This window comes from Stigmatopora nigra, chromosome 1, assembly GCF_051989575.1.
Source record: "Stigmatopora nigra isolate UIUO_SnigA chromosome 1, RoL_Snig_1.1, whole genome shotgun sequence".
In the NCBI taxonomy this organism is placed as follows: Eukaryota; Metazoa; Chordata; class Actinopteri; order Syngnathiformes; family Syngnathidae; genus Stigmatopora; species Stigmatopora nigra.
In genome coordinates, this window is record NC_135508.1 from 2,661,094 (window position 1) to 2,686,552 (window position 25,459).

A 25,459-nucleotide genomic window follows, 5' to 3' on the forward strand; every position below is an offset into this window, starting at 1 on the left:
TTGACCGTCTAGATTAGGGGTGTCAAATTCCCTTTGGTCTGTGGGCCGAATAGAGCTTAATTTGAGATCAAGTGGGCGGGACCAGTAAACTCATTGCAAAATTACATAAAACTAACAATAAGCCCACTTTTTTCAAAACTGTATTAGTCACTAATACTAATAATCAGTGCAAAGAATGAGTAAATTATCAAAATGTTTATTAAAAGAATTTTCCATTTACATTATGAACAATATATTATGAACAAGAGAATGTCAATTCATGTTGTCTGCACGTAGTAAAACACTGCGCCCCTAGCGGATAATATAAGAACTACACATTTTAAAGAAAATTCATATTTTTTTTGTACAATGCAGCTTTCTTCCCCGGGCCGTACCAAACCACAAGACGGGCCGGATGCGGCCCGCGGGCCGTATGTTTGACACCACTGGACTAGAAAGACATTGTCCATGATGTTCTTATGAACAGCTTCTCATGTCCACTGTCTGCTCATATATCAAAATTAGTCTCATATCTTAACATAAATACTTGCTCAAAACTTTACTCCTATCTCAAATCGCTCGTATGTCGAGGTACGACTGTACTCAAAATGGCCGTATGTTTGACACCACTGTGCTAAGCTAAACAACAAAGATGGAAATTTTTTGACTTTTATTCACCATGTATTAGTCACTAATACTAATAATTAGTGCAATAAATGAGTAAATTATCAAAATGTTTATTAATTGAATTTCCCTTTTACATTATGAACATTATATTATGAACAAGAGAATAACATAAGAACATGAATAAATGTCAATTCATGTTTTCTGCACGTAGTAAAACACTGCGCCCCCTAGCGGATAATACAAGAACTACAATTTTTAAAAGAAAATTCATATTTTTTTATACAATGCAGCTTTCTTCCCTGGGCCGTACCAAACCACCAGACGGGCCGGATCCGGCCCGCGGGCCGTATGTTTGATACCGCTGGTCTAGATACTTTGGGTCACTGCAGCTGATTCTTCGTTGCTCCATTTTGAAAGAAATTCTCCTTGTTTTTCCTGATAGGAGCCTAATAACAGTCGTCTACCTCCTCATCTCATTGGCTTGGAGTCATCTTTGCCGGGATTTTTTGAGGACATCAACTACCTAGATCTCCTTCCCTGTCGGCCATTTGATACCGTCTTTGTTTTCTACATGAGGGCTGGACAGAAAAGCAGCCATGAGGTAACAAAAATCGAAATGAAATTACTTTTTCATAGTGTGACATTCACATTTTTCCGTAATAAAATATAATATATAGAAGCATCAATTTACAAATCATATTATTACAGGAAGAAAATCCATTCAAACTTTTGGGTCCAGGGGCCATATTGACTTTAAAATTTTGACAGATGGGTCAGCACAAAATAGGATACAGATAAAAAAGTGCATCCGTTAACAGTACATATGAAACAAAAACAGAAAAAAACGGACTAAAGTATTAACATACTCATCACTCATCATTAAAGTAAAAAGTATAAAGTACAAAGTCAAGTAAAAAGGAATGTATTTTTGTTTATTTTTTCCACAAGATGGCGCCGTCTATCTAAAACGTATAAAGTACAAGGTAAAGTAAAAATAATGTATTAAGAAATATTAAAATGTCATTTAAAAAAAGATAGAGTGGCTGTAAAACACGAAAAACAAATAAGAGTGGACACAGCTACTGCCATTGGCTTCCGTCTGACGCCGCCATCTTGGGGAAAAATAAACAAAAATACATTACTTTTTACTTGACTTTGTACTTTATACCCTTCTACTTTAATGATGAGTGATAAGTATATTAATACTTTTGTCCTTTTTTTCTGTTTTTGTTTCATATGTACTATTAACGGATGCACTTTTTTATATGTATCGTATCTTGTGCTGACCCCACCCATCTGTCAAATTTTTAAAGTCAATGTGTCCCCCGGACCCAAAAATTTGCCCACCCCTGATCTAGTCAAAGCATAACACTACACCCTAATTACTACTACTACTACTACAGGTCCATCTAGTAGACAAGGTTAAAGTTAGGTTTGGACAAATCTCCCAAATGTTTTTTTATCAGATGGAGTAAGTCTTATCTATGTTTTCTCATACTATGAATTCAGATTCTGAGGAATGTCGAGTCATCAGCTAGCGTTCAACCGCATTTCTTGGAGTTCCTCCTGTCCTTAGGCTGGCCCGTGGACGTAGGAAGCCACCCGGGTTGGACGGGACACCTCGACACCAGCTGGTCCCTCAACTCGTGCTCTGAAAATGACATACAACTAACTGGTAATTCATTGATTCAGACATGAAACACTTGGAAATGAGACTTAGAAATGTTTGTTTTGTTGCTTTTTTTTTTTAGATGAAACCGCTACTACCCCTGAAGACACGGGGGGTGCCGTGTTCAATGGCGAGAAGAAGGTTTTGTACTATGCTGATGCTCTGACTGAAATTGCCTTTGTTGTTCCGTCGCTAATTGAACATTCTGGTTAGTATTTTGGCTATCAAAGACAACTTTAGTGATATTTTTATTGTTTATGTATAATATGTCAAGCTAGATAAGCTGTTTTTTTTTAAACAATTGCCTTTATTTTAAGTCTCTTGATTTGTAAAGATCTATTGTACATTTTTAGTCTACAATTTTTTGGGGGTTTTTTTTGGGTGGGTCGGAACAAATTAATTCGTTTTTAGTTCATTTCTATGGGAAACATTCGTTTGAGTTACGAGTGAATCGACATAATTTTAATTTATTATAATTCATTTTTTTTTTACATTTTTTGACATGCTTTCTAAATCAAATTCCTGACGATTCAAAAATCGTAGTATATTTTATTTTCTTGCATATATACAAATTTTTCGTTAAAAAAATGATGACTGAATTGAGGATACGGCTTATATGCGCATAAATTAGACCTGACATCACGGTCATTTTTTTCAAAATAGAAAAAAAGATAAAAATAAAACGTTAATCAAAATTTAGTTTGGCGTCTATGAATGAAATTCAAGAGAAAAAAAACTATATTGCATAGAACGTGAAAAAACTAACTTGCTTGTGCCTGCCATTGCTTGCTCAGGGCTCTACCATCTTAACTCTTTACTAGTAGCTAAACATACTCTGATTGGCCAGATGCTATTGATACATGTGTTCATAATGTAACACATTTGTACTCCCTCTTAAAACCATGAATATAGAGATGAAAATTTTGAATCAGGGGCGGTTTATACGAGAGAAATTGTCAAATTCAACGATTTTAAGGCAATTTTGAGGGTGCGGCTTTTAGGCGAGTGCGGCTAATATGCAAAAAATATGGTAAAATTGTGAATCAGGGGGCGGCTTATACGAGAGAAATTGTCAAATTCAACGATTTTAAGGCAATTTTAAGGGTGCGACTTATACACGAGTGCGGCTAATATGCGAAAAAAATACGATAAAATCGTGAATCGGGGGGGCGGCTTATACGAGAGAAATTGTCAAATTCAGCAATTTTATGGCAATTTTAAGGGTGCGACTTATACGCGAGAGCAGCTAATATGCAAAAAAATACGGTAAAATTGTGAATCGGCAGGCGGCTTATACGAGTGAAATTGTCAAATTCAACGATTTTAAGGTAGTTTTAAGGGTGCGGCTTATACGCGAGTGCGGTTAATTTGCGAAAAATTACGGTACTTGGTTCAGTCCATTGATGTCAGTTTTTAGGTCATAGTTTATAAGTACAGTGTTCCCTCGGTTATTGCGGTTAATGGGGACCGGGACCACCCGCGTTAAGTGAATTTCCGCCAAGTAGGGATTCCCCTTCAAAAATGCTTAAATTGAATTTAATTCCAAAAAAAAATGATGATTATTATTTAATTATTTTACCCCCTGTATACAGTACACCATATAGAATACGGGTAGAGAGAGTGAAATTCATGTTATAACAAAAAAACTGTAAAATATGTTGTTTCAATGTAATATTTGTATTTTTTTTCCCCCAAAAAATCTGCGAAGCTCCGAGTCCACGGTAGCTGAACCGCGAAGTAGTGAGGGAACACTGTAATGCCTATGAAAGTGAACAGGAAGATTCTAAAAGTGTATTTCTGCTTCATATTATAGAGGAGTCCTCAATCCATAGTGACTCTACACTAGAGGCCGATAGCAACATGGATCTCATGCCCAGCATCCTAAAACAACCCAATCTCACACTGGAGTTGTTTCCTAATCATTCTGACAACCTGGAATCTGCAAAAAAGGTAAAGCTAAATGTATAGAAGACTATGTTGACAGGACATTTTTAATTTGTGTTTTTTTGTGGTTTTGTGTAGTTGAGTCCTTTGATGAAGACCAAACGGTCTTCAAGCGGGAAGTCTTTTCCACCTTTGGGACCGGAGACAAAAGTATTTGTTGTTTGGGTGGAACGCTTCGATGATATTGGTAAATATGCTTTTATTGATTTGTATGTACTGTTAAACTAAACATTTAGAGTACAGTAATACCTCAGTACTTTGCATATTGTCGAACAGGGATTCATTCATACATTGAGGATTGATGTATAGGAAATTTCAGGAGTAGCCTTGTCCCATTTTTGGATTTTTTTTCTCCAATATTGGTATAATATTACAATATACATTGATATAAAATGTGAAAAAAATAAAAATCTTGGACAATTTTAATCAAACTTATCTTTATCCATTATTGATATAATATTACAATATACATTGATATAAAATGTGAAAAAAAATAAAAATCTTGGACAATTTTAATCAAACTTATCTTTATCCAATATTGATATAATATTACAATATACATTGATATAAAATGTAAAAAAAAAAAAAACAAGGAACAATTTTAATCAAACTTATCTTTCTCCAATATTGGTATAATATTACAATATACAATCATATAAAATGTAAAAAAAAAATAATAATACTAACCAAGGACAATTTTAATCAAACTTATCTTTCTCCAATATTGGTATAATATTACAATATACATTGATATAAAATGTAAAACAAAACGTAATAATAACCAAGGACAATTTTAATCAAACTTATAATTCTCCAATATTGATATAATATTACAATATACATTGATATAAAATGTGAAAAAATAGAATAATAACCAAGAACAATTTTAATCAAACTTATCTTTCTCCAATATTGATATAATATTACAATATACAATCATATAAAATGTAAAAAAAAATAATAATAACCAAGGACAATTTTAATCAAACTTATCTTTCTCCAATATTGATATAATATTACAATATACAATCATATAAAATGTAAAAAAAATAATAATAGTAACCAAGGACCTATTTTAATCAAACTTATCTTTCTCCAATATTGGTATAATATTACAATATACAATCATATAAAATGTAAAAAAAAAATAATAATAACCAAGGACAATTTTAATCAAACTTATCTTCCTCCAATATTGATATAATATTACAATATACATTGATATAAAATGTAAAAAAAAAATAGAATAATAACCAAGAACAATTTTAATCAAACTTATAATTCTCCAATATTGGTACAATATTACAATATTACGAAAAAAAAATTTCTTGCTAGGGGGGGCCTAACAGAAAATAATTGAGAAGCACTGCCCTAGTGGTTCACTTACCTTCAGTCAGCCAGTAGGAGGCAGACTACCGCCCAACGTCTTTTCATGTTACCTCACCCGAAGTTATTACACCAGTGCTTCTCAATCATTTTCTGTTAGCCACCCCCCCTCCTAGCAAGAAGAAAACTATTCTCCCCCCCCCCCACTTCCCACCGTGACTATAAATCAAATCATTTTATCAAATTGTTATAAGTACAACATGTTATCCTTATTAACATTAAAGAGAAGGAAAAAAAAGAAAGAAATATAGTCAAACTTACAAAGAATCCCTTTATTAAATCTTTTTTTAAGTCTGCAACAGAAAAGATTTTAAGTGCATCAATGCCTGAAATAAAAAATAAATGAGAGCGCCACTGCCAACTACTGTAGTGGATGCGCAATTACACTTTATACTAGTACGGCCAAATAAAATCCTGTTCCCCAGGGTTACACGACCCCCCCCCCTAGGTATCGCACCACGCCCCCCCCAGGGGGGCGCGCCCCACTATTTGAGAAGCACGGTATTACACAGAAGGGATTGTGTGTCGTGCTACTGCAAGTTTACAGTCCTGATGAATGTGGGAAAAAAAATTGTCCTTAAGCCTATTTGTCTGTACTTTATGAGACCTGTAGAGGGCAGCAGATGGAACAACATTTTTGGGGGATTTCCGCAGTTGAGGGAGGTTTTCAAGAGTCTCGGAGTTTGCGTTACTAGTCTGGGTAAACTCCAGAAATATGAAAAATACATGAAAAATATTCGCTTATTGCGGCAGGTCTTGAAACCTCTTACCTGCGAAAAACGAGGTATTACTGTAATTACTTAGAAATGGTTCCTGTTATTGTAAAATTGATTTTTTTTAAAGATTTTTTTTGTGTTTTTAGAAAACTTCCCACTGTCTGATCTTCTTGGAGAAACCAGTACAGGTTTAGAAGCAAGTATGAGCAACAGTACTTCTTGCAGGTACTTTAACACACTACTGTTTAAATCAATATTGTTTACGTGGATCTTTCTCGGCTTTGATTGAATGCCAAAGTCAAACTTGGGTGCCAGCAAACATGTGCACATTTTGTGGGCTGGTGGAATAAATCAAAGTGTTGCTGACACTTTTAACACAAAACAGAACTTGAAACGTGCAATGGCTCGCTGAGAAAAAAGGAATTTTTGGCTGAGTTGTGCTCCAGACTGATAACCAGACGTATTCAATAAAAAAATGCCTTTGCGTAAAATTTACTTGTTAAAGAATGACGCAGATGTATTATTTGCGCTTATTTAGGTTTTTGTTAGCGGTCTGGCTAATCAGAAATAACCAACATGGCGTTTTTTATGGCGATAAATTTGGAAGTTCCAATTGTTATGTTAAGATTTTTTTGGCTTACATAGTCGTACCTGTACTTAGAAAACAAAACATGAAAAACATAACTTGAACTTTTCATAAGTAGAGCAGTACTGTATTTTCATGACCATCCGGCGCATCATATTTTTAGCCGCAGTGTCAATAACGAGTGCTATTTCTGTATTTTACACACAAAAAGGACGCACCGTTTTTATAGACACAACCAGGCATGGCAAAACATACACCAACCTAAACAAACACGCTACACCCACACGCTGAAAACAAGTTTTTAAAAAGGCAACGAAAGCAAAACTGGGTTTGGTTGTACTTTATTTAGCCATTTTAAAATGTAGTCATGTCATCATCGCCCACAAATCCATCAAAATTCTCATTTTCTGTTTCCGAATTGAACAATTGTCCAAGTGAGTCATCGAAAATGCTGAATTTTATACGTTTGTCCAGGCGGCCACAATCCATTTGCAAATTGTAGCTAAGTACCAGCTAGCCAAGTACCAGCTAGCCAAGTACCAGCTAGCCAAGTACCAGCTAGCCAAGTACCAGCTAGCCAAGTACCAGCTAGCCAAGTACCAGCTAGCCAAGCACCAGCTAGCCAAGCACCAGCTAGCCAAGCACCAGCTAGCCAAGCACCAGCTAGCCACGTACCAGCTAGCCACGTACCAGCTAGCCAAGTACCAGCTAGCCAAGTACCAGCTAGCTAACTACCAGCTAGCCAGTAGCTAGCGTAACTTTTACAACGCTGCTTTCCATGCTTTGTAAAACTGTATTGTTCTCGATGTGTATTTTCTATGGAAAAAATAATAGAGTGAGAATGACTACATATGCTTTATCACTGCTACATATTTAAAAAAGAAAAAATCTTGTTGCTTCAGATCGGGATTACTTGAGAAGGACGTTCCTTTGATATTCATCCACCCTCTGAGGACGGGTCTCTTCCGAATCCGACTGCATGGCGCCGTGGGCAAATTTAGCATGGTTATCCCCCTAGTGGACGGCATGGTGGTCAGCCGTAGAGCGCTAGGTAGGTGGCAATTTGTCATTACAATCGTATACCATAAATAGAGTTAGTTATATTATATAGTGTGTGTGGTTATCATTGTAACCAACTGTATGGAGGCGATGGATTACCGCAAAGTTGCCAAGTGGGGCTTTAAATGACACTACGTTTTCTTCGTATCAGGTCAGTTTATAAAGGTCCCAAAAACATTAGTTTTTTACCTTAGTTTTTTAGAAACTTATATCTGCGCATGACTTGGCAAGTGGTTCAATTGGAATTTACATATCTTTCAATTTATACGTTTTTCCCGTATTTTCTATGTTTTTTTTGATCATTTCAAATTGTGTAAGCCGTATAACAACTTTTGTGTGGAAATTTATTTCTAATTTATTTTTTAAATCTATCCCATTTTACCCATTTCGGCTCTAATCCAGATTGTCAGAACTGTACATACCAGAAGGAATGCTGAAATTTATATAAACTTGCAAAAAAATAAATGCAATTAACAACCAAAAATTTTCTCCAGAAAAAAAAAAACGCAATGTAGTGAAAACACGATTATCGAGGTATTGCTGTATTAATGTCCATATTGAATATTTGGTCTATTTCTAATTAACCTAACATTGGACACATTTAATTGAAAACGCAAATCAACAGAACTGAACCGCATGTAAAAACAAACAAAAATGTCCTCCAGAAAAAGAAAAAACGCAATGTAGGGGAAAACGCGATAATCGAGGGATTACTGTATTAATGTTCATATTGAATATTTGGTCTATTTCTAACTAACCTAACATTGGACACATTTAATTGAAAACCCAAATCAACAGAACTGAACCACATGCAAAAACAACCAAAAACAACCAAAAATGTCCTCCAGAAGAAAAAAAAACATATTGTAGTGAAAACGCAGTAATTGAGGGATTACTGTATTAATATCCATATTGAATGTTAGGTCTATTTATAATTAAGCTAAAATTCAATTGAAAACGCAAATCAACAGAACAGACCCGCATGCAAAAACAACGAAAAACAACCCAAAATATCCTCCAGAAAAAAAAACTACTATGTAGTAAAAACGCAATAATCGAGGGATTACTGTATTAATATCCATATTGAATACTTGGTCTATTTCTAATTAACCTAAAATTTGACAAATTTCATTGAAAACCCAAACCAACAGAACTGAACCACATGCGAAAACAACCAAAAACAACCAAAAATGTCCTCCAGAAAAGAAAACGCGATAATCGAGGGATTACTGTATTAATATCCATATTGAATATTTGGTCTATTTCTAATTAACCTAAAATTTGACAAATTTCATTGAAAACCCAAACCAACAGAACTGAACCACATGCGAAAACAACCAAAAACAACCAAAAATGTCCTCCAGAAAAGAAAACGCGATAATCGAGGGATTACTGTATTAATATCCATATTGAATATTAGGTCTATTTTGAATTAACCTAAAATTTGACAAATTTCATTGAAAACCCAAACCAACAGAACTGAACCACATGCAAAAACAACCAAAAACAACCAAAAATGTCCTCCAGAAAAGAAAACGCGATAATCGAGGGATTACTGTATTAATATCCATATTGAATGTTAGGTCTATTTACACCTAACCTAAAATTTCATTGAAAACCCAAATCAACACAACCAAACCATACTGAAATACTGAAATTTAACCTTTATCCTCCTTTTAGGCTTCCTGGTCCGCCAAACCATCATCAACGTCTGCCGCCGAAAACGTCTGGAAAGCGACTCGTACAACCCGCCCCACGTGAGACGAAAGCAACGAATCACAGAAATTGTACAACGTTACCGCAACAAACAACTGGAGCCTGAATTTTACACCTCCCTCTTCCACGAGGTCGGGGAGGTAAAACCACATCTTTAAGGCCACGCCCCCTTCACTGTTCATGTCTTAACACTGGCACGCAATGCACACACACGTTAAAACACGCAAATATGTCATTGACCACACAGATTCTTTATATTTATACTGTTCCACTTTGTTATTTATACAAATTCATATCTCAACACTGATTTTGACTCTGAGAGTGAAGCGGTTTGGGGGGCGAGGGGCTTATTTTCGAGGTCATATGCGAATGAATCCTTTGAACGGCTTTGATTGTGTCGCTTTATTCATTAGCAAGAACACTTAATATCAATATTATTATTATTATTAGTCTTTGAGCCAGAAAAAAATATGACTATGCGTGAAGTAGAAGTTTTATTAAAAAAGAAATAAATATCTTTTACCCTTTTTAGTGTTCGTAAAGAAACGGGGTAGACTGTGAAGGGAAAGGACTTGGATTTTTGATATGATTGTACAGTGGTACCTCGAGATATGAGCTTAATTCGTTCCATGGCGGAGCTCGTATGTCAAATTACTCGTAACTCAAAAAACTTTTCTCATAGGAATGAACTAAAAATCGGGAAAAAACACCAAAAACAGGATATTGGATTGGAAAAAAGTTTTTATTTGTTTTAATTGGTCATCTATTAATAAAGTAATAAATAACTAGTGGTTTAATAGTACAGAAATGTGTTTAATACTAAAGTTAGAGAGACTTTTTGCATGGCAACACGCTCGTAACATAACATAAACAAATTTAAATGAACTTGATTACGATGCAGACACTCAAAAATAAGTTTAATCGAACCTTACACTAAACTTAATTCTAATTTTGATTGACATTTTGATACCTTTCTTGTCCCGGGTTGGCTCTATTAGCCCCGCCTCCACCCTGACTTTCAGATGCAACCTATCGAGGGTTGTTTGCTTTTGTAGTCCCTTCAAAATATTCTGAAAATGATGCACACAAAAGTCGTCACAATAGGATAACGCACGACCACTTGCCAACCAGAAGTAGTATATACTCCTCTCATATTAGCGAACAAGCTCCGCCATTGGCACTGACTAACAGGAAAAAACACTGAAAAAATGCAATGCTCCGCCCAGTACTCGTAGAGACATTACACCAGGGAGTTGCGACTAGAACAGGGGTGTCAAACTTTTGGTCTGCGGGCCGAATACAGCTTTATTTGAGATCAAGTGGGCGGGACCAGTAAACTCATTGCAAAATGACATAGAACTAACAATAAGACCACTTTTTTCAAAACTGTATTAGTCACTAATACTAATAATTAGTGCAAAGAATGAGTAAATTATCAAAATGTTTATTAACTGAATTGTCCTTTTACATTATGAACAATATATTATGAACAAGAGAATAACATAAAAACATAAATAAATGTCAATTCATGTTGTCTGCACGTACTAAAACACTGCGCCCCTAGCGGAAAATACAAGAACTACAAATTTTAATTCATATTTTTCTTATACAATGCAGCTTTCTTCCCCGGGCCGTACCAAACCACCAGATGGGCCGGATGCGGCCCGCGGGCCGTATGTTTGACACCACTGGACTAGAAAGACATTGTCCATGATGTTCTTATGAACAGCTTCTCATGTCCACTGTCTGCTCATATATCAAAATTAGTCTCATATCTTAACATAAATACTTGCTCAAAACTTTACTCCTATCTCAAATCGCTCGTATGTCGAGGTACGACTGTACTCAAAATGGCTTTAGTTTTTTTCACCCAAAACAGTGGCGACTTGACACCCACATTTTTTATGACTGATTTCTGTAATGACGTTTTTAAATCAAAATACTGCTAATCCCAAATTGTATTTTCACAAAGTTAATATGTTTTATTTGCATCAAAATGAACAACTTTGTATTTAAATGGAATTAGACGTCCAATTAAATTTGTTTTGGCTCGATTATTTACGCAATGCCCTTTAACAGGCGGACATCTTGGTTTCCTTTGGATTATTTACGTTTTCTGGCTCAAAAACAAAACCCATCCAAAAAATATTTTCTACCAAAATAATCTTAGTTTGCGCTTTTTTTTGCCTCCAAAAATATCGTCTCTTGAAAACTGATTTTCCTTCAAAACTGTGCTTGGACGATGTCTACAACAGCAAAAAAAATAGCATAAAAGCAATTATTTATTATAAAAACTTTTCTCATTTCAAGTATGCGAGACTGAATACGTTAATGTTTATTTTTTTGGCGGACACCAGGTGGCAGGCGGACTTTTTGATTCAAAAAATTTCAAAGGACGCCAATTGGAAAATATTTTCATTTAAAACTATGTGGCCGATATTAACAATAATAGTTCTCATCAATGTTTTATCAAAAAGAAGCATATAAACCTCCAAAATTAGTCAAAAAACACTTTACTTCAAATTAATTAATCACTTTTTATTTTTTTAACCCTTTGGGTTCCCCCTGACTCAATTTTTTTTTATTTAAATTTTATTTTTTTCAAACCCATATCCACAACTCACATTTTTTCCACATAAGTAGAATAACAAAAATTCATTTTTTTTTTTATATTTGGAAAGTTAATGCACTCAACACAGTTTTTATTTTTTTTAACCCTTTGGGTTCCCTGGCTATCTCCATTTTATTTTATATTTTTGATTTTAATTTTTTTCAAAACCATATCCACAAATCACATTTTTTTTCCACACAAATGGAAAAACAAAAATTTTGTTTTTTTATATTTGGAAAGTTAATGCACTCCACACTATATTATTTTTTTTAACCATTTGGGTTCCCTGGATGTCTATTTTTTATTTATTTTTTATTTTTATTTTTTCAGACCCATATGCACAACTCACATTTCTTTTCACACGTGAAATTACAATAAATCGAATTTTTTTCATATTTGGAAAATTAGTGCACCGAACACATCGTTTATATTTAATTTTTTTAAACACTGCGTTCCTGGCTCTCTATTTTTTAATATTTTTTTTATTTTTTTCAAACCCATATCCACAACTCCCATTTTTTTCCACACAAGTGGCATAACAAAAATTCTTATTTTTTTTTATATTTGGAAAATGAATTCACTGAACACATTGTTTTCATTTTTTTTTTAACCCTTTGGGTTCCCTGGAAATCTCTATTTTTATTTTTTTAAATTAATTAACTTATTTTTTTCAAACCCATCTCCACAACTCACATTTTTTTTCCACAAAAGTCGAATACCAAAAATTATATATATTTTTTTCATATTTGGAAAATTAATTCACTGAACAAGTTGCTTTTATTTTTTTTTAACCCTTTGAGTTCCCCGGATTTCTCTTATTTTTTATATTTTTATTTTTATTTATTTTTCAAACCCATATCCACAACTCCCATTTTTTTCCACACAAGTGGCATAACAAAAATTCTTATATTTTTTTATATTTGGAAAATTAATTCACTGAACACATTGTTTTTATTTTTAACCCTTTAAGTTCTCTTTTTAATTTTTTTATGTATTTATTTATTTTTTTTCAAACCCATATGCACAACATTTTTTTCCATACAAGTGGAATAACAAAAAATATATATATTTTGGGAAAATGAATTCACTGAACACATTTTTATTTATTTTTTTAACCCTTTGGGTTCCCTTGCTGTCTATATTATTATTATTTTTTATTGGGTTTTTTTTTCAAACTCATTTCCACAACATTTTTTTTCCACACAAGTGGAATACCAAAAATTATATATATATTTTTATATTTGGAAAATTAATTTACTGAACACATTGTTTTCATTTTTTTTAACCCTTTGGGTTCCCTGGAAATCTCTATTTTTAATTTTTTTAAATGTATTTATTTTTTTCAAACCCATATGCACAACATTTTTTTCCACACAGGTGGAATAACAAAAAATAATCTGGAATATTAATTCACTGTACCCTTTTTTTTAACCCTTTGGGTTCCCTTGCTGTCTCTATTTTTTTTTAATTTTTATTATTTAATTTTTTTTCAAACCCCTTTGCACAACTCACATTTTTTTTCCTCATACCTGGAATAACAAAAATTCTATTTTTTTTTAGATTTGGAAAATTAGTTCACCGAACACATTATTTTCATTTTTTTTAACCCTTTGGGTTCCCTGGAAATCTCTAATTTTAATTTTTTTAAATGTATTTTTTTTTTTCAAACCCATATGCACAACAATTTTTTTTCCACACAGGTGGAATAACAAACAATAATCTGGAATATTAATTCACTGTACCCTTTTTTTAACCCTTTGGGTTCCCTTGCTGTCTATATTATTTTTTAATTTTTATGATTTAATTTTTTTTCAAACCCCTATGCACAACTCACATTTTTTTTCCTCACACCTGGAATAACAAAATTTCTATTATTTTTTTTTCGATTTGGAAAATTAATGCACTCAACACCAATTTTTTTTTACCCTTTGGGTTCCCTGAATATTTCATTTTTTTTGGGTACATTCTTTATAAGAAAAAAAACACCTGCTGAAGATTAAGAGGCTTTAACCAAGCAAAACGTAAACGTGTCTAAACTGACTTTTTAACATATGTCCCGATTTTGTGACTGACTTTTTTCTACAGTGCTTTGAGCACATGCCTTTTATCCAAAGGAGAAAACAAAACAAAACTTTGAAACCCGTTTTTGAGGAACGCCCATATTTAAGGTCTTTGCCATGTACAGTTGCGATGAAGGATAAAGTGTAAATATATTCCATAAAAAGGCATTTAAGAGTTGAAAAAAAAATGGCGAGAGAGCGGTCGTGGATGATTTTTTTTTGTGTTTGAGAGTGGCGAATGTAACATAGCATACATCCATTAAAGCTATTATTGATATTTTCATCGCCATTACTTTTTTTATGCAGCTTTGATAAATAAATGATCAGATTGAGTTTGCAATTTTACGTTTAAGTTTCTTTCAACTCGTTTTTGAAGTTTTTTGAGTTGCACCTCAGTCCAGTACTTATGATTATGATATTTAGATATTTTTCAAATATTAATAATTCCTTTTAAACTTATTTTGATTGCTTTTTAAGTTGATTTTTTGCATGTGATTAACTGCAATAGATGCCCAATTATTATTATATTTATGTTTTCAAAATATTATTATTTTTTAAAAACATTTTTATTTCCTAAAAGTATAATTTACTGCGATAGTATTATTATTGTTTGCATCTCATTTTTTGAACCGCTTTATCCTCACTAGGGTTGTAGTAGGCTTCAGCACCCCCGACGAACTTAGTAAGTATATATAAATGTTTTTTAAATACAATTATTATTATTGTTGTTATTATTTTAATAATATATAAATAATTTTACAATATTTCTATTTTTTAAAATACCTTCATTCCATGAATCCCAACTTTTAAGTACATTTTTGAAAAACATCTCCAATTATTATATAATATATAAATATTTTTAAAATAATATTGTTGTTATTGTTTTAATAGTATATAAATATTTTTAAAATATTTTTGATTTATAAAAAATACATTCATTCCATGAATCCCGTCTTTTAAGTAGATTTTTTGTGCCATTTACAGCTAAATTATTAATTATTATAATGTATAAATATTTTCAAAATGCAATATTATTATTGTTTTAAAATATATTTTTAAAAAACCTCTATTCCATGAATCCTATCTTAAGTACATTTTAAAAACAGATCTCCAATATTATATAATATATAAAAAATACAATATTATTGTTTCAATAGTATATAAATATTTTTAAAATATTTATCATTTTTGTATTTAAAAAATATATGTTCATTCCATGAATCCCAACTTTTAAGTAGATGTTTTGTGCCATTTACAGCTATAGATGTCCAATTATAATTATACTACAATATATAAATATTTTCAAAATACTACAAAAATACCTATCATTGAGTGGCCACTAGAGGGTAGTCGAGTCCCCCAGAAAGTCAAGCGGCCCTTCCTCCACCTTCCTCCCCCAATGCTCCCCCTCCTCCTCAGGTCTCTCAGCTGCGAGTAGCAATCCCTCCCTTCCCTCCCAGTCTCATTCACCTCTCGTGCCGGTTCGAGCTTCACGCGTGGTCCGCGGAGCATCTCCGCCTGGCTTCGGGGGACTTTAGATCGGACACTTCGCTATGGACTGAGGCTCCACGGGGGAGCCAGGTGACGACTTTCCCTCCCCTTCCCGAAGAATCTTCACCTCTTTTCGGCCAGCATGGAGGAGGACGACGGGCACCCGGAGAACGCCACCGTCCATGCCGCCTTACACGCCGCCGTTCACGGCGTCCATACCGTCAAGGAGTCGGAGAGACAGCAACGGCTCCGGTTGTGCGTCCTCAACGAAATGTTAAACACCGAACGGGATTACGTACGGACTTTACTCTTCCTTCAATCGGTAAGAATGATTTATTTATATATTTTTTTAACTGGTTTTGATTCCACCAGAAAAGCACGCCGAATTCGGATCGACAATATTTACATTCGTATATCGAGTTCTATGAGTACGAATAGTCAACATGTGTCTTTTTTGTTGGATTCAAACGCGTTTTTTTGTGTTTGGTACTTTTAATATTAACATTTAAATGGCGAATTTTATCTTTGTTTGACGTTGTTTGTGTTGGTGGTCGATTTTCAAACAATTTTAACGGTTTTTGTTTGTTTGGCGTGGACATCATTAAAGCACTTTCTGCTACTTTCCGTTTAACTTTTTTTATTTATTTACATTTTTCATGACATCAGTGGCCTTTAAATACACGTACTTGCAGTTTTATTTTTGTTTATGCTGTTAAAAAATAATTAAATATATAAATAAATACATAAATAAACACACGGACGCCATTACTGTTTGATTGACCAGGTGTACAAAAATGGGCAAAGTTACAACGTGGTCATTACAAACAATCTTAGTCATTTTCGCTTCCAAAATAAAGCCCTTTTTTAAAGAGACATACCTCCTTTTATGCATAAATATGATTTGCAACCATGCAAATTGCACCCATCTGAAAGTATATCATTGTTGGCTTACTTCTCTTTTAATGTACAGTTCTATTTTTATGCTTATGCCATCTTTTCATGTCAGTTAATGCGTCTGCCTCGCATTTTTGGGGTCGCAGGGTCGATCCCAGGTGGGTCCCTTTGCATTGCTCCCCTTTGGGCTTGTGTGGGTTTTCTCTGGGTACTCCAGTTTCCTCCCACATCCCAAAACCATGAATGCTAGCTTAATTATATGCTAAATTGCCCCTAGCTATGATTGGTTGTCCTTTGTTTACTTGTGCTCTGCGATTGGCTGGCTATCAATGTAGCTGGGATAGGCTCCAGCACCCCCTGCGACCCTTGTGAGGATAAACAGCTCAGAAATTGAATGTTTATTTGAGTTTTGACAAGTGGTTAGCGGGTGCGCCTCACAGTTCTGGGGTCGAGGGTTCGATTCCCAAGTGGGGAGTTGTATGTTCTCTCTGGGTTTGTGTGGGTTTTCTCCGGGTAGTGTGGTTTTCTCACCCATTCCAAAAAAATATGAATGCTAGGCTAGCTAGTTGAAAGCTTTGAATTGCTTAACCCTAGCTATGATTGGTTGTCCTTTGTCTCCTTGTGCCCTGCGATTGGACGGCCATCGTTCTGCTTTTGTTACGCACACGTCAGTCGTTGTTGTACAACTTCAACATCAGTTTGTCAAACGGCGTTTCCTCTTTTTGCTTCATTTCGGTCACATGGTTGCTGGCACTTCCTTACTCAAATTTTTTTTTTTCGTTCTCACGTTGACTTTAAAAATTTGACAGATGGGCCTGGGCAGCACAAGATACGATACATATAAAAAAGTGCATCCGTTAACAGTACATATGAAACATAAACAGAAAAAAAGGACTAAAGTATTAACATACTCATCACTCATCATAAAAGTAAAAAGTATAAAGTACAAACTCAACTAAAAAGGAATGTATTAAGAAATATTAAAATGTCATTTAAAAAAAGATATCATGGCTGTAAAACACGAAAAACAAATAAGAGTGGACAGAGCAACTGCCACTGGCTTTCGCGTGACGGCGCCATCTTGGGGAGGAAAAAAAAACATTATTTGGAGAACGTCGCCGGGCCGGATTAAAAGGCCTAGCGGGCCGGATGTGGCCCGCGGGCCGTAGTTTGCCCATGTCTGGGCTAACCCGATGTTAAATTGCGTTTTATTCTTAATTCTGCCATAAGACGCTAAACCACTGAACCTGGATCTTAATTGGACACTTAGATAGAACAAAAAAGGGAGCACATCTTGTTGGCCCCACCACCACCACCACCTCGTAACAGGCGGTTTGGTCTTATCTAGCGTTGCAAGACGGTTGTGGCGGCCTCATAGCGACACTTTCCGTTCACCTCCCCCGTAGCAAACCCCCCTTCTGAGATGAGTGATAATGAATGACACGGCCTCAAACAAGGGCGTCAAACTCATTTTTTTTCTCAAGTGACATGTTGTAGTTACGTTTTCATCCAGACAACCGTTATGTCTTCCAACTGGGCTGCCAAGATCAAATTTTCTGAACCGTTTTATCCTCATTAGGGTTGCAGGGAGGGTGCTGGAGCCAATTCGATCGCAGGGCACAATTAAACTCTATGATCACTCATAGTTAGGGGTAATTGCAGTGCGAAATTAGCCTAGCATGCATGTTTTTGTGGGAGTGGAGTACCCGGAGGAAACCCACACAGGCCTGGGGAGAACATGCAAACTACACAAAGATGGACATGAGCTGGATTTGAATCAAGGACCCTAGAGCTGTTAGGGCAAAGCGCTAACCACTCACCACCGGGCTGCCTATTTTTTAATCAATATTTTCTGTGTTTTTAGTTCAAAAATAATTTCGTCAAATCTAAAAATATATTAAAAAACGCTAAAATAAACAGTTTTAGATCTATAAAAAAATAATATTCAGGGCTTTTAATCAATTCTTTATTTATTCATTTTTCTGAATTTATTTTATATATATTTATAGATGTGATTATAGTCCAAAAAAATACGGTAAGTATTTCTTGCAGTTTTTTTTATTGGTTTTTGGGTTGTGCTTTTCAAAAGGAACTACTCAAAAAGTCATTCATTTTCTTAACCGTTGATCCTTACGAGGGTTGTGGGGGGTGCTGGACACAAGGCTGCCAGCCATTCGCAGGGCTCAAGGAGACAAACAACCAATCACTCGCTAGCTTTGGGAAATTTAGAGGTTCCAATCAGCCTACCATGTACATTTTTGAAATGTGGGAGGAAACCGGTGTACCCGGAGAAAACCCACACAGGCCGAGGAAGAACATTCAAACCAACTAATCAAAGCTAAAGTTTGGGTATTTAAGTGTTCAACCAGCTAGCTTATTACCATTCCTGTTTTGAGGATGTTGGAGGAAACCAGAGTGCCCAGAGAAAACCCACACAGGTCCGGGGTGAACATGCAAACCAACCAACAAATCATTGCTAAGGTTTGGGTATTTAAGTAATCAACCAGCTAGCTTATTAGCTTGCCTGTTTTGAGGATGTTGGATGAAACCGGAATACCCGGAGAAAACCCAAACAGGCCAGGGGAAAACATGCAAACCAACCAACCAATCATAGTTAGGGTTTGGGTATTTATGTATTCAACCAGCTAGCTCACCATGCCTGTTTTGAGGACGTTGGGGGAAACCAGAGTACCCGTAGAAAACCCACACAAGCCCGAGTACAAATATGCAAACTCCACATAGTGAGGACCCACCTGGAATCGAATCCTATCATGTTTTGATGGCTAGCTTTTACGTAAAAATGTACTAAACCAAAATTCACCAGAGTTTTCTAACAAAAACCGAGCTGGAGCCCCGGGGGCTTCTAATCCTTCACTGAGAACCCCCCCCCCCCCCCCCCCCCATACAGACTCCAGCCGAGCCTAGTCTCTTACCTCCATGAGAGCCCAGGCTTTGTTACCACTTAGCTCACATGGGTGTTGATAAGTAGGGTCCAGCGGTGGGAGCCCACCACATATGGTTTCAGTATACTAGATAGAGAGCAATTGAAAGTTGCCCCACTCGTCCATTTTCACACCGGCTGGCCGTCCCACCTCCTCCTCCTGTCCAATAAATGTCCATCATGGCACCAATGAGTACCGTGGGAGTGAGTAGACGTCTCAAAGTTGAGTGTTACACAGCACAGCTGTTTCTGCTCTCCCAAGTTTCAGCTTGCCCACGGTATCACTCAGGGGTATCAAACCCGCGGCCCCGCTGGTCGGAAGCGGACTCACCAGGGGCTCCCATCCGGCCGGCGGTGACGGGAATTTATATCTAGTCTGATTTCCTTTATGCAATTTTTTTTTCTTGATTTTCATTCATAGACGTCAAAATATATTTTTTTGCATTTCATCTGTTTATTTTTTTCTCTATTTTGAAAGAAATGACCGTATTGGCGGCAATTTGTGCATGTCAAGTCTAATTTGTGCGCATATAAGCCGTACCCTTGATTTAGTCATGTTTTTTTGTTACAAATGCGGCTTATATGCGAGAAAATATGGTACTTTTAAAACATGTCTTTACAATCACAATAATAGCCTCTTTTTTGATGAATGAAAGTCTAATTTATGCGCATGTAGGCCGTACCCTTGATTTAGTCATCATTTTTCTTGTTACAAATACGGCTTATATGCGAGAAAATACGGTACTTCTTTTAAAATGTCTTTAAAATGAGAGTAATAGCCTCTTTTTTAATGAATGGAAGTCTAATTTGTGCGCATATAAGCCGTACACTTGATTTAGTCATTTCTTTTGGTTACAAATACGGCTTATATGCGAGAAAATATGATACTTAAAAAAAATTCTTTACAATGACCAGTGATAATTTTACAATTGGCACACTGCGAGTCCCAGGGATTCGCTTGTCTGAAAACTGTGCGTCCCAGGAAACTTGTCACGAGTCCCAACATACTACGGATGCAAATAAAACATAAACAACGATATATAAACATTCAGATTTAATTTATTTATTATATGGTTTAGGGTTAGGGTTTATTTATCATTGTACTAGTCTTTCAGCTCGTAGATCCTCCTCTCTTTGCAGCCAAAAGTCTTTTGAAATGTGCGTATTTTTCCTTGCTTCCCCCGTTTTGCTTCATGATCATCGATCGAATCTTCTGCAGTTCTTTTCTTACTAGTTGTATTTTTAACTGCGAAATAACTATCCAGACTGTTTTGCTTTTTCTGAAACATTTTTTATCTTTCTTACACTATTACGAAACTCTTGCTATCGCTTTCTCTCCTTCGTCTGCTAGTGTCTGCTAGTCTCGTTCACGCGAGAATTATTTCGCAAAGATTATGTGGAATAAATTGGTTTGCTATCGGATATAGGTGTTTTGTTTTTTTTTTTGATAAAAATTTCTTTGCGTCCGAAAAAAGCACATTACTTGAAATTGTGCGTCTGGAAGAAAAGCTGTGCGTATCAGACGCAGGACGCAGAGGTAACGAGAACACTGAATGACATTAATAGCCTCTTTTTCAATGAATTAAAGTCTAATTTGTGCACATATAAGCCGTACCCCCGATTCAGTCATCATTTTTATTAGTAGCTGTTAGCGTGTATGCTAAAAAAAATTGCTTGAATCATATTTTTGTACGGCTGGAATTTAGATTTAGATTTAGATTAAAATTGGTCACATTGCAGGGAAACAAAAATATTCACAGTAAAGAATAAAATGGCCGGTCAACATTAAAATTTTGTATTTTTTTCTCCAAATATTATATATAAATATATATATATATATATATATATATATATATATATATATATATATATATATATATATATATATATATATATATATATATATATATATATATATATATATATATATATATATATATATATATATATATATATATATATATATATATATATATATATATATATATATATATATATATATATATATATATATATATATATATATTATAAATGGATTGTAATAGAGTACATTATCTGCGATATTCGAGGGATTACTGTATATTTGATTCCTGTTGATAAAAGCGAGATAAGAATGACTTTATATTGTTCATTTTAAATGATTTTTAGATGGTGGTGAGCATTGAGATTCTTTCAAAATAAAAGTGTATCGCAGCTCTAAAAAGGTTGGCAAACATGGGCCTCAGAACTCAATCAGCCAGGTAGAGACGGTGGGAAGGAAATAGGGGGTTGGGGGGTCTTACAAGGGGGATTAGAGGATTGCTTTTGTGTTTGTTTTTTCACTTCTTATCATCACACATCTGAATTTTATGCTCCAGTGAAAGCCGGCTCACAAACGAACCCCGAACCAAATCTTTTCCAGGAGCAAATTCCCTCGTTAGCATCCGATAACGGAATTGCCTGTGAAATTCTTTGGAAGCAACTTGGTGTTTAATCTGGGCACATATAGGCCAGCTCCAAAATGGAGGATGTTTATGGCTCTTGGTGGGGGTTTCCCTGTAGTGGTTGAACAATGCGGTCATAAAAGTTGCAGTTTTTTTTGGGGGGGACGTCCGTTTTCCTTTGTGAATGGTTTAAATCCGAGACTATGTTGGACTTATTGTTGTCACCTTTTGCTTCCTACTAATGGGTGTCAGGGACGGTGGACAGAATTTATACACAATTTGGTTTTTAGGTCATTTTTTCTGTCAAAAAAAATGAAAAACATTAAGTATTTCACTTTTGTATTTTGATTTTCATTTAAAAAGCAATAAAAGTAAGTGTATTTTATATACATTGTTTAATTTTTTTGGTTAAAATAAAATAAATTGGAAACAAACAAATTAACACAAAAACTCATTTGATTCTTTTCTGAAAAACAACAAAAAAGTGAATTCTCTAAATTTCATTAGAATTTAGTCCATTTTATCAAAAATTGTACTGTAAAATGTGTCCTGTTTTCTAATTTTAAAAAACAACAAACAAAATAAAAAACCTATTTACTCAATTTTATTTTTTTTCTTAAACAAAAGGAAATATTTTCTCAATTTCATTTGAATTTATGCATTCTAAACTCATGATTTATTGACTTAAAAAGGAACAAGTCCATTTTATCAAAAATGTTTTAATTTATTAAAACCTATGTTTTAATGAAATACAATAAACAGCATTGAAATTTTTTTAAAATACGTCCGGGCGACCAAAGATCCGGGCGACCAAAACGTCCGGGCGACCAAAACGTCCGGGGCGACCAAAACGTCCGGGCGACCAAAACGTCCGGGGCGACCAATCGTCCGGGCGAACCAATCGTCCGGGCCGACCAAAACGTCCGGGCGACCAAAATGTCTGGGCGACCAAAACGTCTGGGTGACCAATCATGTGTGACCAATCTTTCCTGTGACCAACCATCCGGGCGACCAATCACTCATGTGACCAATCACCCTTGCGACCAATCACCCACGCGACCAATCACCCGCGCGACCAATCACCCGCGCGACCAATCACCCGCGCGACCAATCACCCGCGCGACCAATCACCCGCGCGACCAATCACCCGCGCGACCAATCACCCGCGCGACCAATCACCCGCGCGACCAATCACCCGCGCGACCAATCACCCGCGCGACCAATCACCCGCGCGACCAATCACCCGTGCGACCAATCACCCGCGCGACCAATCACCCGCGCGACCAATCACCCGCGCGACCAATCACCCGCGCCACCAATCACCCGCGCCACCAATCTTCCGCGCCACCAATCTTCAGCGCCACCAATCTTCAGTGCGACCAAACGTCCGAGTACCAGTTAGCATGATTTATTTTATTTTTTAACAGCAGGTAGAACGGTCACGACAGAGGCATACTGAGGTTTTGCGAAAGTTTATTATAATAAACCAAGCTTTAAACATGTCATTTATTATCCACAGGCAACCCGCACACCCAAAATAATCCAACAATAATGTTAGCGGTTGTTGCTAATAGAAAAATTGTTTTCCATAAAGGTTAAACTGTAATAACGTATTAACGACACCTCGTCAAAACAATCCATGTGTAGTATATGGATCTGTAAATAGAAAAACTGGAAATAACCCAGATTTAAACCAGGCCAAACCAGAAAAGGACAAAGAAAACCATTATTCTCAGTGTTGGAATAATGCGGGTTTAAGTTTTGACCTCATGTAAATGCGGGTAATCATGCTATGTTGGAAGGATGCAGGTGTGGTTGCTGTTTGGGAGGAAATAGAAACAACATCTGTTGTGGTTTTTTAAAGTTATTTTGGTGGAGAATTATTGGAGCAAGTTGACCAAAGTTTTTTTGTACTGTCAAATAATGTTGAAAGTGGGTTTTTTAATGGGTTTAAGTGACTTTATTTTTAGATATATGTTTTAAATATTGTAAAATGTTCTCTTTTATTCATACGGATATTTCAAGTTTCACAGCATAAGAGTATTTTAACTTTAATATCAGTGTTTTTAAGTTGAGATGAGGCTTGTTATGAATTAGATATCATTTTAATTGATTTATATGGCACATAAAAAATACTATTATTTGTATTATGGTTGTCCAAAAACGACTTTTTAACTTTTGATTCGATTTTCTTTCTCAACATGGCGAATAATTGTATTTTTATACCAGCAATGTAACCATCCATTCATTTTCTGAACTGATTTATCCTCACTCTGTTTCCGGGGGTGCTAAAGCCTACCCCAGTTGACTTCAGGCCAGAGGCAGGGTACAATGAGACGAACAACCAATCACTTATTATTTGGGGCAATTTAGAGTGTCCAATTAGCCTACCATGCATGTTTTTGGAATGTGGGGGGAAACCGGACTACCCGGAGAAAACCCACACAGGCCCGGGGAGAACATGCAAAGTCTACTCAGCTGGACCAACCTGGATTTGAACACAGGACCTCAGAGCTGAGAGGCCTACACGCTAACCTTTCAAGTCTACCTAAACACAGGTGTCAAAGTGGCGGCCCGGGGGCCAAATCTGGCCCGCCGCATCATTTTGTACGGCCCGGGAAAGTCAATCATGAGTGCCGACTTTCTGTTTTAGGATCAAATTGAAATGAAGAGTATAAATGTATATTAAATTTCCTGATTTTCTCCTTTTAAATCAATAATAGTAATTTTTAATCATTTTTTTCCTGTGTTTTCCAAGTCAAAAAATCATTTTGTAAAATCTAAAAATATATTTAAAACATTTTTTCTGTGTTTCTAGTTAAAAAATAATTTTGTAAAATCTGAAAATATATTCAAAAGCATTTTTTCTGTTTTTTTAGTTCAAAAATCATTTTGTAAAATCTAAAAATATATTTAAAAAATTCTAAAATAAACATTGTTTTAGATCTATAAAAAACTGAATATTCAGGGCTTTTAATCCAGTTCTTTTAATCCATTTATATATAAAAAAAAATATCCATTTTTTCTGTGTTTTTTTGTTCCAAAATCATTTTGTAAAATCTAAAAATATCTTTAAAAAAATCTAAAATATATTAAAAATCATTTTTTCTGTTTTTTTAGTTCAAAAATTATTTTGTAAAATCTAAAAATATATTTAAAAACGCTAAAGTAAACATTGTTTTAGATCCATAAAAAAACTGAATATTCAGGGCTTTTAATCCAGTTCATTTAATCCATTTATATAAAAAAACATCTAAATATTATATCTAAAATAGCCCACATAAAATCAAGTTGACATTAAAGCAGCCCGCGAACCAACCCGAGTCTGACACCCTTGTATTAAATCCAAGAAATGCT

At 35.1% G+C, this 25,459-nt stretch overlaps 2 protein-coding genes across 15 annotated transcripts in view; both read left to right on the top strand.

Moving 5' to 3' along the window:
- ralgapb (Ral GTPase activating protein non-catalytic subunit beta) overlaps window positions 1-10,845 on the top strand; it is a 36,632-nt gene extending 25,787 nt beyond the window's left edge. For all 13 annotated transcript variants that reach the window (XM_077712369.1, XM_077712368.1, XM_077712370.1 and 10 more), the window contains 8 exons: window positions 1,049-1,207; window positions 2,116-2,281; window positions 2,358-2,483; window positions 4,089-4,225; window positions 4,298-4,406; window positions 6,468-6,546; window positions 7,810-7,958; window positions 9,647-10,845. In XM_077712369.1, coding sequence (XP_077568495.1) covers window positions 1,049-1,207; window positions 2,116-2,281; window positions 2,358-2,483; window positions 4,089-4,225; window positions 4,298-4,406; window positions 6,468-6,546; window positions 7,810-7,958; window positions 9,647-9,840 — 1,119 coding nt within the window. In that variant the 3' untranslated portion in view covers window positions 9,841-10,845. The remainder of the gene's footprint in view (window positions 1-1,048; window positions 1,208-2,115; window positions 2,282-2,357; window positions 2,484-4,088; window positions 4,226-4,297; window positions 4,407-6,467; window positions 6,547-7,809; window positions 7,959-9,646) is intronic.
- Window positions 10,846-15,773: 4,928 nt separating this feature from the next.
- Window positions 15,774-25,459, top strand: part of prex1 (phosphatidylinositol-3,4,5-trisphosphate-dependent Rac exchange factor 1) — a 124,226-nt gene continuing 114,540 nt past the window's right edge. For both annotated transcript variants that reach the window (XM_077712366.1, XM_077712367.1), the window contains exon 1: window positions 15,774-16,166. In XM_077712366.1, the coding sequence (XP_077568492.1) occupies window positions 15,987-16,166 (180 nt within the window). In that variant the 5' untranslated portion in view covers window positions 15,774-15,986. The remainder of the gene's footprint in view (window positions 16,167-25,459) is intronic.